The sequence below is a fragment of the Solanum verrucosum genome, unplaced genomic scaffold (genome assembly GCF_900185275.1).
Source record: "Solanum verrucosum unplaced genomic scaffold, falcon-dt-bn FXZP01000022.1, whole genome shotgun sequence".
Classification (NCBI taxonomy): Eukaryota; Viridiplantae; Streptophyta; class Magnoliopsida; order Solanales; family Solanaceae; genus Solanum; species Solanum verrucosum.
In genome coordinates, this window is record NW_026020086.1 from 849,747 (window position 1) to 871,017 (window position 21,271).

At 31.3% G+C, this 21,271-nt stretch overlaps 1 protein-coding gene across 2 annotated transcripts in view; it reads right to left on the reverse strand.

The window, feature by feature from the left end:
* Positions 1-61: 61 nt before the first annotated feature.
* Positions 62-21,271, reverse strand: part of LOC125824410 (uncharacterized) — a 106,208-nt gene continuing 84,998 nt past the window's right edge. The window contains exons 2-5 of one of the 2 annotated variants that reach the window (XM_049503785.1): positions 1,816-2,149; positions 1,622-1,725; positions 1,411-1,522; positions 62-1,262 (exon numbers count right to left, since the gene is read on the reverse strand). In XM_049503785.1, the coding sequence (XP_049359742.1) occupies positions 145-1,262; positions 1,411-1,522; positions 1,622-1,645 (1,254 nt within the window). In that variant the 5' untranslated portion in view covers positions 1,646-1,725; positions 1,816-2,149 and the 3' untranslated portion in view covers positions 62-144. Of the gene's footprint in view, positions 1,263-1,410; positions 1,523-1,621; positions 1,737-1,815; positions 2,150-21,271 lie in introns of those variants that run through there. The other variant, XM_049503784.1, reaches the window with a different exon arrangement.

Sequence of the window (21,271 nt, forward strand, 5' to 3'; positions counted from 1 at the left end):
CTCTTTTACACATTTTTATGTGCTATTTCAACAAAGAAAAAGATCATATTTAAGCAATAAGTGGAAGATAAAATGCAAAGGAGGCATCCTAAAATTCTCTTTTCTCAAAATTTTATCATACAACAAAATGGACCTGTCTACACACTACGAACCTGGCCTTTTCATTTGACCAGGAAAACGGTTCAAAGTTTGCTCATCTTGCCACAAAAATTGTCCAAGTTCCATATTGTTATGGATTGGCATCTTACGTTTCCTAAGTAGTGTTGCTGCATTCTGATCTTCACCCTCTAAATTCACCCGACCTGTTTGCAACCCGGAGGGACTATTGGCAGACTCCGCCAAAAAGAAAGGATACTCTTTGTCTTTGCTGGTAGACACAGCCTCAACGTCATATCTTTCCTGAAAACCATCACTTGGCCTAACGGGCATCTTATGCTTCCTAAATAGTGTTTCCGTATTGTGACCATACCCCTCCAAATTTCCATGAGCTCTGTGCAACCGTGATGGCAACCCTGATGGACTATTGGCAGACTCCGCAGGAAAGAAAGTAAACTCTTTCCCTTTACTGGTCGACATAAGCTTGAACTGGTCTCCTTCATGAGAATTGCCACTTGGCCTAAAATCACCAATGCAACTAGTTTGACCCTGTTGCAACTGCAAGTCAGAGTTTGCAGAGAGTCCCAACCTTAAGGACAAATCACAATCCAATTCAGGCACCCTCCTTGTCTTGTCCCTAAAATCTGCTTGACATGATTTTTCTTGAAGATCATCTCTCCTGCTAGGAAACAATCTCGGGAAGCAGCTGATTTTAGCAGGCTCAACAATGGATGGATATATAGGTTTGCCAACAATTACATTATGCTGAGGTTCTCGGAGGACCAGCGTAGAAACTTCAGGCCGAAGATCATTACCATAGAACAGGGGATATACTGAACCCACATCCAATGAACTACTACTTTCCGGAATAATAATGGCTTTTGCACTTGAGGAAGCACCTAGATTGTTGATGCACGGCATTACAGGCCTGTCAAATTCTGAAGCTAATCTGGATGTATTGACATTTGAAGGTCTCAAGAACAGTGGTTGATTTCCAGAGCGAATAGGTAACGATGAGTTAGAGTTCAGCTCATTGGCACTTCTACTAAAAACTTTAGGAGGTACACAATGAGGTTCCTCAGTTCTTGGGCTGAGGTAACTCCTTGGATTACTGTTCCGCTGGCTCCTAGACGCTCTCTCCGGTATACATCCCAGATTAAGAGCAGCTGAGGACCAAAGGTTCATGTTAAACAAGACATAATCAGTTTGAAATCTATTTGCAACATGACATAGCTCTTGCTGAGTAATTGAACTAAAACAAATGGAACAGTATAAATGAGCAGCGAGGTAAAAGAAAGTTGTGAACTTTAGTACCTTCAACACAAGGAGGCAAGAGTTGTCCAGTCTCTGTCTCATCCCTCCTAATGATGGTATCAATGGCATCATTTACCCTATCCCAAAGTGTTTCAGGATCCATATATTCAGCCTAATTGACAGAAGGGACCAAAAAAACAAAATCTTGAAATTATTTTCTTCCATATAATCCGAATTCAACATACCCCAAGGTAAAGAAAAAGCAAAATACCTCAGAATTAGCTTTGGAGTACATAATTTCCTCAGCTTTCAAGACCACAACAGGAAGCTTCTGTTGCCATTCTCTGTTCTTTTTTGTAACAACACTATGCCTTTCTCTTACAACCCTGATCAAACAGATGGTGAGCTCTTTATAGATAACAAAAATCAAGAAAACCCAAAGTACACAATTTGCCCCAAAAGTACCTGAAAATTTGTTGTATGATAGAACCTCTCATGGGTTGGTGCCTATCACTGTGCCAAGCTCTTCTAACACACTCATAAGGTCTGGGTCCTGGTCTAGGCATCTTCTTTCCTCTTACCCAGATATAAAAATATCAACTTGAACACTGTACTTTGAGCAAAATGCAAGATTGGTTAGACAGAGTGACAGAAATAGCAAGAAAGATTGAAACTTCAAAGAGAAAAAGCAATTCTTTTTTTCTCTACATGGGTGTTTTGGGGGTATGAAGTGAAAATCAAGAATTAGCTCTCTCTTAGCTTTAGGTATTTGTTTAGGCTTCTCTCAACTTCTCCAACTCTCCCCTACCCCCCTTCAAGTTTTCTTAACTTTTTTTGGGGGAGAAAAGGGGGGAGAGATGCTTGTTTTTGTATTTTCCTTTTTTTGTTTGGGTTTGGATGCAATAATACACTCCGTCGCAATATGTTTAAGATCACGAGATTAAAATATATTTCTAATATAAAATAATAATTTATTTTTAAAAATTTCGTGTCAAATCAAAATCAAATAAAAATTATAATGAAGGGAGTATGTAGGTTTCCTTTAGTCCCTACTAGAGAGCATACAAGTACTAGTATAAATGTCATATTTAAACTCTTTAGACCATCTCCATTTTACTTTCCATTCTCTATATTTAGAGACTAAATATAGAGAATTGACACTCCAACCCATCTTCATATTACTCTCTATTCTTCATATTTAGAGAGGTGAATAGTAGTTCACCAAATTTGAAGAATTACTATTCACTCTCTATTTCACTTTTTGAATATTTTATTATTATTTCTATTACTTTCTAATTAACATATTATTTTACATATAATGTCATTAATTAAATATCTAATATTCATAATTCTTTTAAAATGTAATATAATATTTAAAAATATATATTATTTAATATATACTACTTTCATCCCGAATTTATAGTATTTTAATTTTTTCTAATTTTCGTCAATAATATAATTTGATTTTATTATTAATTTTCACTATAAAGAATACATAAAATTAAAATGATAAGATGAAAATTTTAATTTAAAAATACAATACATAATATGATAATTTAAATACAAGATAAAAATACAATACATAACATAATAATTTAAATACAAGATAAAATACAATACAATACATAACATAATAATTAATTCGCGATGAAACAAGAATCATGCCGAAAAGATGTTGAAGGTGGATTCGGAGTTTTGCAATCACGTTTTCCAAATATTGTAGGACCGACATGTTTTTGGAGAAAGGAAGTGCTACATGATGTAATGACTACATGTATTAAATTGCACAACATGATAATTGAGAATGAACGTGATTTTAATGCACCAATTCAAGATGCCGAGGCTCCAACTCCAACGACAGAAATGGTGGTAGATGAAAATCTCTGATTTGAACATGTTTTAGCTAGACATAAAAAAATTAAGGACAAAAATGCTCATTTTGAACTCTGTAATGCATTAATAGAGCATTTATGAGAGCAATGTAATAATTTCAAAAACTGAGTGCTTATGTAATATTTATGTAATTGTATTTCACTTTTATTTGAATTTGTCCATTAATTTGTATATTATATAATATTTTCTTGCAATTTATGTTATTTAAAAATTTAGAATAAAATATAATTTATATTAAATAAAAAAATGAAAAATAAATTTGTATATCACATGAAAATTATACAAATAGTTATTGGGAAAAAGAAATAAAGGATTTATATTATGAAATAAGAAAATAAGAATGAAATAGAAATAATAATATAATAATGAGGAGAGAGAAAAAGATTATTTTTTAGATAGTAAAATAGAGAATTGGGTTAGGGTTGATTGTCTGAAAAAATAGAGAATTTTATATTTGGAGAGTAAAATAGAGTATAGGGTTGGAGATGCCCTTAGCTGTAAAGGTTCTTTTTATTGGTGTATAAGTTATAACAAAATAAATAAATAAATATATATATATTTTGAAAACTCATAAAGTGAATAATAGAATTAATAATGAAGTTATTTTTATAATAGATTTTGAATTTATTGGAGATATATATAATGTGTTTGATTTTATACTAGATAATAAGTTGTGAGACATTTTTATTTTCAATTTAAGTCTTAGACTTTTTGGAGTACTTGGGGAGAAAGAGGCTTGGGTTTTTTTTTTTTTTTTTTTGGGGGGTGGGGGGGGGGGATTTTTGATATTTTATTATGAAATTAATAATCGTGCAATTATTAACTCACCATGGAAGGTAGAAAAAAATAATATCACGATTATGATATAGTTAATTCTGAGTTGTTAATTTTAGAATTAAAAAAATTGATTAAATACAAGATAAATATTTTCATTTTTCATAATTATCATTACTATATCCCACAAATCGAATAATCCTTAATAACTTGGATCAACAAAGTGTTTGGATATAAAAATGTGATATTTGAAGAGGGGGATAGTACGTGAAAAAAAAAGTTAGAAACCTAGATGGACGTTTATTCATGCTCTGTTGTGAAATTTGAAATAAGTAATTTCGTCTTTCAAAATAAATGACATTTGAAAATTGTTTTAAATACTTTATAACATATTATTCAAAATAATTATTTTAAATGGACGTGAGTTGAATCGGACGCTAATATTATTTAAGAAAAAAGTAATGACTTTATTATTAGCTATGGAGAGAATGAAATGTCATGGCGTGTCACTTCGAAATTGCGCAAAAAGAGCCCCACAAACCTCTCTCCAAAATGCAAAAACCCCCCACCCTCACAACTGTCTCTACAAAATGGCTCATCTTTGCTTGCAATTTTGGGACCACCATAGGAAACTAACTTAATGGGATTTTCCCCCAACTTTCCTACTCCTTTATCTTTTTCTTTCTTTTCGGTGTTCGATATTTATATTAAGATTTTAGATTGTATTTTTCTTGAGTCGAGGTTTATTAAAAATGATCTATGTATCTCTAAGATAATGATAAGATTTACATATACTATGTCTTTTTCAGATCATATTTTGTGAATTGTGAAATTATATGAAATATGTTATTGCTTTATATTAGACTCATTAAAGAAAAACCGCTTCCTTCCTTGTTTTTTTATATTGAAGTGTTGAGTAATTCAAATTCGCTTGGCGTTAGATTCATCGAGTTGATATTTTACATTAAGGTCTCGATTAATCTAGCTCTACCAAATTTTTTCATACTCAAAACTCAATACCTCTACTGAGAAATGAAGGAATCATATATGTCCTACTATGGCCCTTTATGGTTCCTACTCCTCATGCTTTCCTGGTTTCTGATTCAGCTTTCGATATTCACATTAAGCACTTCTGATTAATCTGAATTCGCGAATATGAGGTTTATTAAAGGAAAAACGTTTCAACAAGGGTTGTGGTGGAGTGGTAAATACTCCTTCATTCTTAACTAAGAGGTTTCGGATTTGAGTCCCATTGGCTACAAAGTCGCCTTTGTTAGGAAGCGCTTTAAGGAAAAATGCTTCCTACCTGAATTTCTTACATTGAAGTTTCGACTAATTCAAATTCGTTTCACACAAGGCACAATAAGAGGAAGAGTTCACTATCAATAAAAACTTAAACGTGGGAAACAAAAAAAGAAAAAATGTTCTCTACATTGATGTCTTGACTAATTCTAATTAAAGAAAAACGCTTCCTACCTGAATTTCTTACATTGAAGTTTTGACTAATTCAAATTTGCTCCACATAAGACTCTTATAAAAGGAAAAGTTCACTGTCAATAAAAACTTAAACTCGAAATCTCTAATAAAAAATGAAGAAATCTTATTTATCCTACCACGATCCGGTTCCTATTCCTCTCATTCCTCATGTTATTGCACTTTTGTTGTGGGGTTTTAGAAAGAAAAATAATAATAATAATAATAATAATAATAATAATAATAATAAGGTAGCTATCAACAGAGTTTAACAGATTCAATTTGGGTAGACAACTTATTTAAGGACAATGTGTCGTGTTCTTCCATCTTTTGCAAGGATGGGGTTTCTTGGTTTTGATAATTAATATTTTTTAAAATTTATTTTTGTTTAAATAAAGTATATATTTGTGGCCAACCCTTTTTGTGGAAATGACTAGCTGTTTGTGTTCATAAATTTTAAGTGACAAATAATATTATCTTTTACATCAACATAATCCCCATAGGACCCCAACACTAGTGTTGTGTAAAAGCTTATTTGTACCAAATATTAATAACATACACCAATAGATGCATTATGATAATTAAGTAAAAGAAATAGACGTTTGGTCATAAATTTCAAATATTTTTCATTTTATTTAAAATTTATGGAGTTGGAATTGGAGTTGAACATAGAATTTTATTTCGTCATACTTATTGTAGGGATTACTTAGAATAACGTTCATGCTTAAATACATCTTCAAAACTGAAAAGGGAGTTAAAAACATTGTAGACATTGAAAATTTATGGGACTCTGCAACACGTGTTCAGTTTTAGTTGGCGCTCTACAAGATATATTCGATTCTCGTTAGGATTCTGGGCAGGGGCGGACCCACATGGAGTTCGTCGGGTGCTCGAGCACCCATTAACCTCGTCTCGAAATATATATATATATATATATAGAAATTAAGAGGTATTTATATAAAATTAACATAGAGCACCCAATGAATAAATGATTTGATTTGGCCCATTGGCTCTTTGGTGGGTGCTTAAGGCTCTTTTAGTGTTATTGAGCTTGAGTTTGAATCTCATTGTTAACATGTCTTTTTTATATTTTTGACTCTGCCACTTTCAAAGCACCCACAACCTTAAAATCCTAGATCCGCCACTGATTATGGGGGACTACTCTACCCTAAACCCTAGTTCATGCTTTATATAAAAGGTAATATATTCCTTTGAAGAGGCATTTCAAATATTCCTCAAATTCATGGAACATTCATAAAGACATCAAGATGATAGCCTCCTATGTTTGAGAAATACGCTACTAACAGCCGTCGAATCACAAAAATTCAGAGAGAAAAATCAAGGGGATCAGGAACAGAATTGTCCCCACACTATCTATCAATAAAATATTCTTGTTTCTTCATATTTTATTTGTGATTGCAATTTATTTTCTACCACTTTAAAATCTATTGCATGCAAACAAACATGTTATAAGTTATTTTCCAAATTTAAAATACAACTTCAAACTGAATTTTGAAATTTTCAAAACACTAATTTTTAAATAAAACAAAAAGTTATTTCCAAAAAAAAAAGAATTTTTTTTATGTATAAAAAGATCTAAAGATATAATAATAATAAGGTCTTTATCATTTCTATGCAAAGGATAATTTCACAATAACTACTCTTTAGGTGGACCCAAAAAATTGAGGGGAAAGAATTACTTTATAAATACATTGTCATTTTCATTGAAAAATTTAAAAAAAGTAAATAGACACCCTTGTAATGTTGCAATCAAAGTCTCAAAGGGGAAAAAAGGGGCATGTTGTATTTCTAATGAAACATGGTCCACCTTTTTTTTTTTATTTCTGATGAAAATATAATTTCTATTTTGATCATGTGTCAAGATCAATTAGAATGATTCAAATTTATTATGGATTACCTAATTTACTATTTAAGGTAAAGTTTAGATGTTATGAAAATGCACTAGAATTGATAAAAATCTCATTCTGTTTATAGCAAAATTACTGAGATTCATAAGTTGATGGGATTCTAATTTAAAAAAAAATTATTATTTTTTGGTTAAGTGTGTCACATGGTGGAACCATAGAGGATCCACTTGAGATTTGGACATATTATAAGAAAATAACAAATAGCAATTTGGGTCCCTCTTGTATGACCAAAAATACAATTTGATCCTTCATGTATTGTTTTGTTTGATATATTCACATGGTAATTTGATGGTTTGGAGGGTAGTTAAGAGACAACTCTTTGTCTTTAAGTTTAGAGACTAAAATTGAAGATCAAGTTTGCAATTCACTTTAAGAGTAAAATATTAAAGAAATTGGACTTTAGTGTAATTTTACTAAATCATTTTTCTAACCCTTCAAATATATCAATCTAGGTTGAGTATTTCTGAGCTTTTTGTATTGGCCCAACCCGTTAGTGATATTGTCCGTTTTGGATCTAGACCCGCACGACTTTAAAGCGTATCACTAGTTGGTAAGACTTGGTTGCTTATATACCCAACATTTCTCATGAGTTTGCCGATGTGGACTTCTTATCTTAAGTTGGGGTGTCACTGTAGTCATTTAAAATTTATTAAATATAAATTTATAAAATGATTTGGATTATATTAAATTTATGAATATATTAGTCCAAATAAATATTATGAATTAATATAATTGAGTAAATTATTTAAATCTAATAAATATAGATTTAATTAAAGCTCGCTCCATAAAGCTCATATGTCATGCCACTTAATCTGATTGGCCGAGTAGAGTCCTCTTCTAATCACAACTCCTCTATTTTAATACTATAAATAGGGATCCTCATAATTCAGAAAAGAGAACGAAGAATTCTAAACAAAAAGCTAGAGAAAGTTCGTGGATCAAAAGCCACAAATTTCTCTACAAGCTATAAGTTTAAGAATTCAAGAACGCAATAGTTCAAGAATTCAAGTTTAAGAATTGAAGATTTGAAGAAGTCAAGATCAAGATAAAGTACAAGTTCAAGAACGATCAAGATTAAGACCGTCGGATTCAAGATCAAGCTCGAAGCCCTTGGATTCAACTAGAAGTCAAGATCAAGATAAAGTTCAAGTTCAAGAACGATCAAGATCAAGACCACCGGATTCAAGATCAAGCTCGAAACCCTTGGATTCAACTAGAAGTCAATATCAAGATTCAAGTTCAAGAACAATCAAGATCAAGACCGCCGGATTCAAGATCAAGCTCGAAGCCCTTGGATTCAACTAGAAGTCAAGATCAAGATAAAGTTCAAGTTCAAGAACGATCAAGATCAAGACCGCCGGATTCAAGATCAAGTTTGAAGCCCTTGGATTCAACTAGAAGTCAAGATCAAGATAAAGTTCAAGTTCAAGATCAAAATAAAGATCAATATCAAGTTCAAGATCAAGTTCAAGATCAAGTTAAAGTCCAAGTTCATCAAAGATTCAAGAACAAGCTCCAAAGGCCCTTGAATCCAAGATTAAAGTCCAAGAACAAGAACAAAATTCAAGAACAAGCTCAAGAGCCCTTGAATTTATATTCGAAAAGGCGGTTTCAGAGGAATCATATAGATTGTAACACTTGCACTTTGAATTAATAAAAATGATTGTTGCATAATTTTCCGTTTTTGATTATTGTTTTCTCGATGTGAATTTTATTGTCTACAGTCACATACAACCCCCCTCTATGGACTCAACAACCTCGTTGAGATTTGCCCCACCACATGGGATTTGTCTAACTCAGCACTGAGATTTGCCCCACCTTATCGAGATTCACCTAAACTCAATTGAACTCTGACCCACATCGACAAAGCTGACATATATGAGTGACTAGTGATATTGTCCATTTTGGGCCTAAATCACCACGACTTTAAAATAAGTCATTAGTTGGTAACAATGGCGGAGCCAATATTTTCAATAAGGGGGTTCAAAATCTAAAGAAATAGACACACGAAATAGTCGAAGGGGGTTCGACATCTACTGTATACACCTAAAAACTTATTTTAACCGTGTATAAGTAGTATAATTTTCCGCCGAAGGGGGTTCGGATGAACCCCCTGAGAATAAGGTGGCTCCGCCACTGGTTGGTAAGACTTGCTTACTTATATATCCACATCTCTCATGTGTACTATCAATACAGACTTCTTATCTTAAGCTAGGATGTCAAACTTTTCAACAATTTTTTAACTAGCGTTTTTCTTTATTTAATCTACAATATTTATCCACTCAATCAAACCTCTCTTATGTAGTAAAGAATCTCACACTTTGCGGTCTAAAGAAAGACCTTTAGCATGATTTACTACTTCCAAGTAAAGCTTCATATAAAGATCATTTTGAACAACTATTTTGAAAGCATATTTGATCGAATAATCATGTAATTTCATAATTAGGTAGTATATAGTGCATCATTCTTTTATATCCAATGTCTAATTTATATTTATAGTTGTTACAATAACTCTACTGTTATTATCAAATTAATATGTTTATTTATAATTGTTACAATAACTCTATTGCCATTAGAAATTAAGTGGAAACTAGACTTCAAGAATTTTATTTATAATTGTTTATTTATATATGTGATACTTAGGCTGGAATGACTTATTTTGAATTTTCTTAAATGCAAATATCGACGATCACATTTTGGACACCACCAGTTAGGGTGTGTTTGGTATGAAGGAAAACATTTTCCGGAAAATGTTTTCCAATTTTCTCATGTTTGGTTGGGCTAAATGTTTTGGAAAATGTTTTCCAAATCAACTCATTTTCCTCAAATTTAAGGAAAATGACTTCCCTTCTAAACTTAAGGAAAACATTTTCCAAAACTCTCTTCCAACTTCAAATTACAATTATTTTTTGTTTAAAAATCAATTTATTCCTCAAACCACCACCCCCCCCCCCCAAAAAAAATAAAAAATTTCAAGTTTGTTTTTAAAAAATATTTTCAATTTCAAAATTTCATTTTTTCACCCCTACCCTCGACCCCCACCCACCCACCCCTACCAGCCCCCCACCCCCCTTCCAAAAAAAAATAAAAAATTTCAAGTTTGTTTTTAAAAAATATTTTCAATTTCAAAATTTCATTTTTTCACCCCTACTCTCAACCCCCACCCACCCACCCCCTACCAGCCCCCCCCCCCCCAAAAAAAAAAAAAAAAAATTTTCAAGTTTGTTTTTAAAAAATATTTTCAATTTCAAAATTTCAGTTTTTCACCCCTATCCTCGACCCCCACCCACCCACCCCCTACCAGCCCCCCCCACCCCCAAAAAAAATTTTAAGTTTGTTTTTTCAAAAATATTTTCAACTTCAAAATTTCAATTTTTCACTCCTACCCTCGACCATCCCCCCCTTCACCCACCCCCACCCCCCAAAAAAAATTTAAGTTTGTTTTTAAAAACTATTTTCAATTTCAAAAATTATTTTCTACTCTAGTAAAAATAAAAGATATTTCTCAAAAATATTTTTCATTCATAAATCAAACACTAAAAATCTTTTCCGGAAAATATTTTCTACTCACCAACCAAACATGAGAAAATAAGTCAAAAATCAACTTGTTTTCCTGGAAAACATTTTCTAGGAAAACATTTTCCATGGAAAACATTTTCCTTCATACCAAACACACCCTTAGTCTAATTTTTATAATATTTTTAGAGGCTCATGAGAATATTTTTAGTCAGTTTTGTATTTGTTCGGATTTTACAATTTAACCTTCAGTTTGAGATTAAAATTTCAATTAGTAAATATATGGTGATTTTATTATGCAGCTAGCTAATTTAAATTTTGTAATGTTTAGTACCACTTAATTCAGGCATGAGCGAAACTACAATGTAATACATGGGTTTTGACAAACACAATAAATTTTACGTAAATTTTGTATTTGTATTTAAAAAGCTAGTAAATATAGATAATCTTATACGTGTGAATCCACTAACAAAACCAATTGGATGGTTCAATGGTTTATATTTATGCAAAAAATAAATAAATTAAAAGTTTCTTTTTAAAAAACAAAACATAAAATTACCAACTAAGACAGAAAAAAAAACTTCTCTTCTAAAAAAAAAAGAAAAGAGATGTATCATTTCTTTTCATTGTTTCACAAAACCAATTCCAAAATAAAATTTTCAAAGAAAAGTTAGTTAGGATCTATTACCTTTTTAAAAATATATTAAATATTGATACTTGTTCTTTGGTTTGATGGCTATTGTATATTACATTGAGGTCATTATAAAAATTCATAAACTTCAAATTCAAGCTTTGACTATAAATTTAGGGTTCGCTCAATAGATAGTTAGATCAAACGGCAAGCATATTTAATTTCAATTTTAAGACGTGATAGCAAAATAAAAAGTGCATACTTTTTACTAGAGAACCAAAACTATTAAGGAATAATTAAGGAATCATTTTTGTTGGGACACACTATTTAGTACATAAGCTAAATAACATCTAACAAAAGTTTCCCATATATTCTCCCTTTATTAGTTGAAGATTTTTCATTATATATATATAAAATTCAATTTTTTGTTGGTAAAAGAAAAATCTTTTTTACGTTGATGAACCAAATTATAAGAAGAACATGTCAAGATTATGGATGAATAGTTCAAAAAATTATAATGAAAGCATTGCACCATTTCTTGGGTGACGCTCAAATGTCATTGGTTCTTTTCTTCTCTTTTTCTTTCGGGGGCTTTGAGAAAAAGATGACTTTTCCCAGATGAACAGAAAATTAGATTCATGCCTTCATTCATAATACTCTGCTAAGATCTGCATCGGTTCCGTATGTCCTGAATTTTTTTCCATTTTCATGAATTCAAACTCGAGACTTTTTATTTATAAGGGTGAATAATAATGTGATTACTTACGGTAAAATATTTGTATCATTACTCCTAGTCCTAGATAGTTAAATCAATTTTGATTTTTTTTTACATCTAAATGTTATACAAATTTTGATTCTTTTTTATAATTTTGACATTTTACTAGAAATTCATAGTCTGCTAAGCTTATTAGACCCCGTGGAAACAATAACATATTATATACGTAATTTTACATCTATCTTGTAAAAGTAGATATATTAATTCGATAAAATTGTGTTACAATTCCACATGTTGAAAACATTAATATCAACTATTCAACCTAATGTAATTTCTGGTGTGCAATAATTCTCAATCATATATATATATATCCAACACTTATATCCATATAAAAATAAATTTTATTTATGAAGTTGAACTACATTTTTGTCCCTTTTTTTTTCATTGAATGCCTTAAAACAAATATTGTCAGTCAAATAAGATTTTTCTGTTGGTGCAATTTCTAATAGTTCCAAAAATTTAAGGACTATAGAAAACATGAATTTCTTTTGCATAATAATTTTGTCCCACAACACTGCAACAGTACAATATATATTTTTGTTTCCCTACATCCCCAACGCACTCACCCACCCACTTACCCACATCATCATGTACAATATTGTCACTTCCTATTTTTATATTTCTTTTTAGGAGTTAGGGGAAGAAAAATACAGGAGGAGATTACCTCACCAACAAGGTGAAAATTTGGTTAGCCAACTAACTGAGTTACTAAGATTTATCAAGTCACTTTCTATTAAATACTTATATTATTTGTTAGTAAATTTAATCTATTTCAAATAGTTCAGAAGATTTAACATTAAAAAGTTGATATATATATATATATATACTCTTTTCGTTCCTTTTTAGTTGTCGCATTGAGCTTTTCGAGAGTCAATTGACTAATATTCAAAGCTAAATTATATTATATTAATTTTCTGTTAATATGATGAACACATATATTTTAAAATGTTAGTCAATGTTCATATTGTTCGACTCTTAAAAAGGAAACTATGACAAATAAATGGAACGATAGAAATAATTGTCAAAGTAGTGGTCTCAATATAAAACTAAACATTTAAAATCAAGATGAGTTTTTACATGAAAGTATATATACTAGCAAGATCACTCTTTGTAACAATATATAACAAATAGACAAGTAAATAAACACAATTCAATTTACTTGCATGAAGAAGGCAATAAGTAACTTTGCAAAAGATTGATAAAATCAAGAAAACTACCCTTCTTCCTCAATTTAAATCTACATCAACTACCAATTTTACTCATTTGAGGTAATAAAACATAGGCAAGGAAAATGAAGACACTTCAATTTAATTACTTTTATGAATATGGCATTTAATAGTACTTCACAAGATTGATAAAACCAAGAAGATCAACCTTCCTCTCTGACATGTTAGGTAGTTTCCGACTTAATTTCATCGTATAATTACTGAACTTTATTTAATAAAATATAAAAAAATGAATATTAAATTAATAGAATATCACTAAATTATACTCATTATAACAATAAAACATGCAAATTAAGATGAGTTTGATGTTAAAGTGAGTAAAATGTTTGTGGCTATATATTGTTAGGGATGGCAATGGAGCGATGCGGGCGGGTTACGGTGTGTGGAGCGGGGTGGGTTAGAGATTTTGCGGGTGCGAAGCGGGTCGGGGCGGTTTTAAATATATTTTTTCAAAATTTATGTGGAGCGGGGCGGTTGCGGATTAGGGCTAAACAATCTTTTAATTCGTTGTCACACAAATTTTGTATCAGTTTTGCAACTGACTGAATATTTATGATTTTTTTTTGAATGGCAAGAAAGCTAGAAAGAAGAAAAAATTATGTTACTATTTGCATTTTAATTTTTTGTTTATTACATCAGATGTACTAATTCAAAGCTACCAAAAAAAAGGTTATTGACATACTTAAAAGAAGAGTACTATAAAGGCAAACTTGCATTTTAATGCTAGGCTAACATGTAATTTAGCGTTAACACTTGACAAAATTCAGTTTTTTAACAAATTATGTAGGATGGGGCGGAGGGGGCGGGTTTATGCGGTGCGGGGCGAGGCGGGTTGAAAACAACAAATCATGCTAGGTGGGGCAGAGCGGGGAGGGTAGAAATCTTGGTGGGTTTAAGCGGGTTTGCCCCGCAACCCTCCCGCCCCATCCCATTGCCATCCCTATATATTGTTATCATAAGGTCCCATTACTTTAACATGCAAAAACAATAAAATCTATTTATTTTAATTTATTTGTCTGATTTAGATTTAACACAGAGTGTAAGAAAAAAAAATTGTATCTTGAGATTTTAAACTAAAGGTATGTAAAATCAACATATCTTTTAATAATTTTGTGGTTTTAAACATGTCACATACCTTACATCCATTTGCTTGATGTTAATGTCTAATTTAGGTAAGTTTTTACTGATTCTTGATTGCGTAATTAATCAGAACGTCATGATTTTTATGCACGCGTTCTTTTTAATCCCTTCCTAGGAGCTCCTATCTTTTTGTTTTCTTGGAGACTTGAACTCGCAATCTTAAGGCTAGAAATGAGAGGTACTTACCATCTAAGCAACTTCCTCCCGTCGTGATAAGAGCACATTTATATTTTGAAATTAGCCCATATCACTCTTTTTAAAGTGATGTCTCTCAACTTGATCAAGGACAAGCACTAAAGCCACGATGAATGCCCCATCAATGCCAGCCTTAAGGCACAACAAGAAAACATCCTTGCCCAATACAACATTTGTGTCAGGGTCCATTTTCCTTTTGACCTCACCTACAATATTATTCATTCAAAGATCGTTTGGTACGTAACATAAAAATAATAATTTTGAGATGAAATTTGAAATTAACTTTATTCCTTTGGTTATGGATTTTCTTCTAGGATTATTATTGTACAAAATTGTGCAACTTCTTTGCAAGTATGACCCCCTGAATGTTGAATTCTTGAAGTGGAGGATCATTAATCATGTGGACTTGTGCTACTATGTCATATTGTCCTATTATTGATAACTTGTGAATGGTGAAAATTGGTTCTTGCCCCTTTTTTTTTCGCTCAGATCCTTTTCACCTTTGTTAAGTTGGGTTTTGGGCCTAACTTACTATTTCATCATCCTTTTATGTTTGAATTCATACATTCTTTATTTAAGGTCTCAATATTGTTCGGTTTGAAGCGTGACATTCATGGACTGGGGTTTATTTCCACCTCTATAACTGTCTGATTTTCTAGGGCCCACATCGGGTTTGACTCTAATACAATATAATGAAGGGAAACTATATTAGGTATTATATCTACAATTAAAGAAAATTGTAATTTGCCACTACAATTTTCTCTATTCTTGCTATTCACATGATTTGTATAATTCACATGATTTGTACACTTCGCATGAACTGTATAAATTCAGAATTTGTATAATTCGGTTTCTGATTGTATAAATCCAGAATTTTGTATATGCTTACCCTGACTATTTGTATATGATTTATAAAATATTCATTGTAAATTACCGTGTTTGTAATTGGCAAGCGAAATATACAAACTGCAGCCTCCATAATAAACACAACTATAACTATGGAGCGTAATTATCAAAACTATAGCTATAGAGCCTTATTAAGTCTATTATGTTTACTATTTCAGAAGTTTTCTCTATTGAAACGGATCTTGGGCCTAACTCAACCCCCAAAATCTAGTTGCTTATGAGGAGAAAATTGTCCAAATCCATATAAGAAGACCATTCATCCCATTAACCATCGATGTTGGATCCCCAAATTGAATTGTCCAACCCTGAGTGTGAGATGAGGTGTTGAAAAATGAAAAAAAGTTTCACATCGATGGTTAATGAGATGAATGATCTTCTTATATGAACTTGGACAATTCTCTCCTCATAAGCTAACTTTGAGGGTTGAGTTAGCCCCAAAAATCCATTTCTTTAGAACCATTTGATGAAGGCTTGGCTTCTAGAACATTAAAGAAAAAATGAAAAATAAATTTGGTATACAACTTCAAAAAGAGAGAGAGAAAGTAAAAAAGAAAAAAAAAGGAAAAACAATTAATTACTCGAAGTAGTAATACCAAAGGTTGTGATGGAGTGGTAAGTACAATACTCATTCATTCTTAATTAAAATTCTCGAATTTGAATTCTAAATATGAAGTCACCTTTGATAGAAAACACTAATATCGTTAAAATGTGACTTTCCCACGCGAATTCAGATTATCTGACCCTTCAAACGATTAATATTGAGTGACAAACCAAAACAGAAAAAAAAAGAACTCAACAAATCTTTGGGATTGCTTTTTTCAATAAGTGTCGATTATATTTCTTTATGTTATTTGTATCAGTAATTGATTTATGAATGTCCTAGTGTAACAAAAATCAATAATGGTAAGACTCTCAAAGAAAGATTTGAGCTCCTTGGTTGTTTGATCATGTTAATTAATTAGTCGATCTGTCACTTTTGAAAAGGAAAAAAATTAGACTATAATCTTTGTCATTTTACAAAATGACGAAGTATTTAATTGTTGGGAAAATTACCTAATTAGATAAATATATGAGTAAATTTTTTGAATGGTTTTGGGAAATTGCTTATTAAAATTATTTTTGTTTCTTCTAGAATTACAATATCATTTATCCATTTTTATTTTTTTTTATAAAAAAAAATACACTTATCTAATAAAAGCTTTCTTTTCTTCTAATTGGATGTCATGTCACATTAAATTTTATTTTTTTTACTACACATATTTATCAATCTTTTTAACACAATCAACTTTTAAACCCGATAGTAAATAATAGAGAAAATGGTCTAAAACCCCTCCAATCTATACCCGAAATCCCAACTACACACTTCAACTTCACGGGTGTCCTATTACCTCCCTAAACTTCATATTTCTCTATTTTCTACACACTTAAACGCTGACCTCAACACATAAACCAAACAAATAGTCCACGTGATTGCACGCGTCGGGTCCCCCATCTCTTCAACTCCCAATTTTTGTTTTTTCCCCCATTTCCCTCCTAAAACGTAAAAGACCCAAAAAATATCCTTTTTCCTTTTTATCTCCTTCACCATTTGCTGTGTATTTTGAACTTGATGATCGTAGGATTTTGAATTTCTGTTGATGATCGAAGGATTTTGCTGTGCATTTTGAACTTGATTTCGTAGTTATCAACTAATTTTGGGTCTGATTCATCCATACAAAGCTTATTCAAGTTTTCATTTGTCATTTTTGATGAATTTCGAGAAAATTCAAAATTCAAATTAGAGACCTAAATAAGAAATTAGAGCAGATTACAAACCCTAAATTCAAGATTTGAAGTAGAAATGAACATAAACAACTAAACCCTACTTATTTTTTTTTAGAGAAATCGTGATTTTTTTCTAAAAGCAACAAGGGTTAATGGTGAGGAAGAAGAAACAATGGTTTATTGAAGGGTAGGGAAGATGACTGCCGGAGAAAGAGGAAATTTTCGTCAAAATTCACCTTCTAACGCGTCTAAAGGAGGTGAGAACACCTCCTATGACAGGTCAATGTTTAAGTGTGTAGAAAATAGAGAAATATGAAATTTCAGGGGGTAATAGGACACCCATAAAGCTGAAATGTGTAGTTGAAATTTCGTATATAGGTTGGGGGGTTTTTAGACCATTTTCTCTAAATAATATAAAGATGCAAAAAAGTTTCCTACACTACTAATATATATTCTAAACTTATTACATAATCACTCATCTCTTCGCCTCTCTCTCCTTCTTTCTCTTGCTCTCTCCCTTCTTTCTTCCCTCTCTGCTCTCTTTCTATGCACGGATATACTGATGAATATATCAATGCATTTTTATATTAAGTATACTAAATATTTAATATCATATACATTAATGATATTATATGGGATATATAGGATGAAATTACTATCAGATATATACATTGAATGAAATTGATTTTGGATACACTGATACATGAAATTGATACTGGATATATAAATAGGGAAAATGCATAAGTACCCCCAACCTATGCCCGAAATTTCAGAGACACACCTAACCTTTACTAAGGTCTTATTACCCCCCCCCCCCCCGAACTTATTTTATATATAATTTTCTACCCCTTTTTGACATACGTGGCACTATCTTGTGGCCCTAGCGCGTGTTGACAATTTTTTCAAGGATAGTGCCATGTAGGCCGAAAGGGGGTAGAAAATTATATATAAAATAAATTCAGGGGGGGTAATAGAACCTTAGTAAAGGTTAGGTGTGTCTCAGGGATTTTGGGCATAGACAGGGGGGGTACTTATGCATTTTCCCTATACAAATACATAAAATTTGTAAAACTCGAATACATTTTGCAATACAAATACATAGAGAGAGCGACGAATGAGATATAAAAGAGGTGAGCAAGAGAAACAGTGTATCCTAGATTAATGCGAATCATGGAGGAAAACAATATATCTAAAACAAATTACGCCTAATTTGACCCACATGTATTCGAGGTACATATATCTGAGCCCGTTAAATACATATATCTAGCTAACAAAAAGTGATATAAATGGTAATTTGATAAATTACTGCGCCTGGACATAATTACGACCTAAACTAGCAAAAAAGTGATATGAATGGTAATTTGATAAATTATTGTGTCCGAACATAATTACGAGCTAAACTAGCAAAATTGGTATTGTTTGCTCTTAACTTTTTCCCTTCCCCATCCTTAAGTTAGCACTAGCATTATACTTTCACTTTATCAGCCATGGCTTGGAAGTTGAAACTAGAGTAATAACATTTTTCATTTTAATAATATTTTAACAAAGAGAATAAATATCTTATTAGTAGAAGGAAAATTATTTTTTAAAATTCCTTTTCATTAGTCAAATACTTAAACAAGTAAAACACAATGAATTGACAAGTATCAGAAAGGTCACTTGAAATTACACACTTTTGTTAGGTCATAATTGAGTAACTAGGCAATTCTTAATCCTATATAGGAAAGTTGAGTTATTTATAAGTTAAGACTTTGTATTACTTCTATTATTTAGGGTCTTATTTAGAATGTATTTATTATTGTGCTCTACTTTGGTCTTACATAATATTTATGAGAAAGTATCTCATTACTTCAAGAAAATCCCAAAAATAAGTTGAGGGAAAAGTTATCTAACAATAATAACATATATACTCAAAATAATTCTACAAGTAAAGTTCAAAAAGGGTGATGTGTATACATACATTATCTCTATCTTCGTGAGATAGAAAAAATATTTATGATAAATCTTCGATTCAAGAAAATTATTTTGGAATAGTTTTAAAAAATGTGAGAGTACTAAAACAGTATGACAAGGGGAAACTATTAATATTTTTGAAGGATTTTCACATTCTTTTAAATTTAAAACTTGCATACAAATTTTATTTTATTTTTTAAAAGAACTTCTTTGGTTATAAATTGTAAATCAAAGTTCACTTCAATTTTAAGTTGAATCTTTCAAGTTTGAAAACGGATTATTGTATGTTCAAACGCGGTTATACTACATCTATTTTTTTTCATATTTTAGTGGTAATTTGTTGTTTTTTTTGGTTGGAAATTCCAGGATAACCGACCGCCTCTATAATTTCTGTCACAATATCTATCCTTAGAGTGAGGACTTTGTTCGCATCAGGTAAACCCCCACTTTTTATTTCGTGTCTATTTGACATAACACAATGTTAAAGAAAAAAGAAAAGAAGGAAGACTAATATTTAAACTCATTCACTCACAAATTATTAACTTTCAAGTTAGCTTGATCTTTTACCTTTTCTGTAAATGTGCTTATGTTTACCTCAACCAAAACTAGTGATTGTCGAACAATAACAAGTGTTTCCATTTCTAATTGCCCGTCCAACAATTTTCTATTTCATATTCAGAACTTAATATAGATCGACTGAATATATACACATATTTATATTCTAATTGCCTGATATGTTATCACGATTAAAAGTTGAATCAAAATCAATTAACTGAAACGATTTTTTAAGAAAAATCAACACCAAATTGACAGATTGTTTATTTCGCTTGGGTCTAATCCACGAAATCAATAGACAAGGTTGGTTTAACTTGAGGGACAACCAATTCAGTCCATCGATTTCAATAAATTGAAAACCAACATAGAATATATATTTTTTTTAAAAAAAAAACATACCAGTAAAAAATGTATGCTTACTTTACATGTTCAGATACAATTGTTGTTATCATTTCTCCATACTCCTTTTCTTTCGTTGTTATAGTTTTGTTGAGAGATCTAAAAACTGAAACAAACAAAGAAAAATATAACGAGATCAGAACAAGAAGATTTAAATAATTTATAGTGGGAGAGGCTACAAAGGGCCGTCATGGCCAATTTATATTGTGTTAACCTATTGATAAACTCTAGATTGAGCTTTTATAAGTCCGTCAATTGATATTGTTTCATTTAGAAGGCATAGATAGAGTCAAATGGATATTCTAGGCCAACTCTGAGGCTATGCCCTAGGCTCAATCTCCAAGGATACCACTTATTTGCTCAGAGTCATCGGCTTATATAGCATAAAGAGAATCATAATCTTCAATATTGCGAAATCAAATGTTATATTTGTAGAGATCGCACTAGGCTTTAGAAGAAAAAAAAGTGATTCTTCAATGCATCATAGAGTGTCCATAACTACTACGTTTATACCTCTCCTAGTTACAATACCATCTAGGTTGTGCGCTTTACACACAATGAAGGTGCTTATACTTCAAATAAACAGACCGACACTATGATTAGTTCACAAGATAAATGTAAAGGTGAGTAATGTCTTAACGATAAGTATATTCTCTCTTTGCGCACTAGATTCTCATGATCTAGGATTTACACTTTTCTATGTCAGTCCATATATTTTTTCAGATATCATCTACTTGAGTAGTTTTATATGCCAATTCTGACGATAAACTCCGTTATTGCTTCTTGTTTCTAT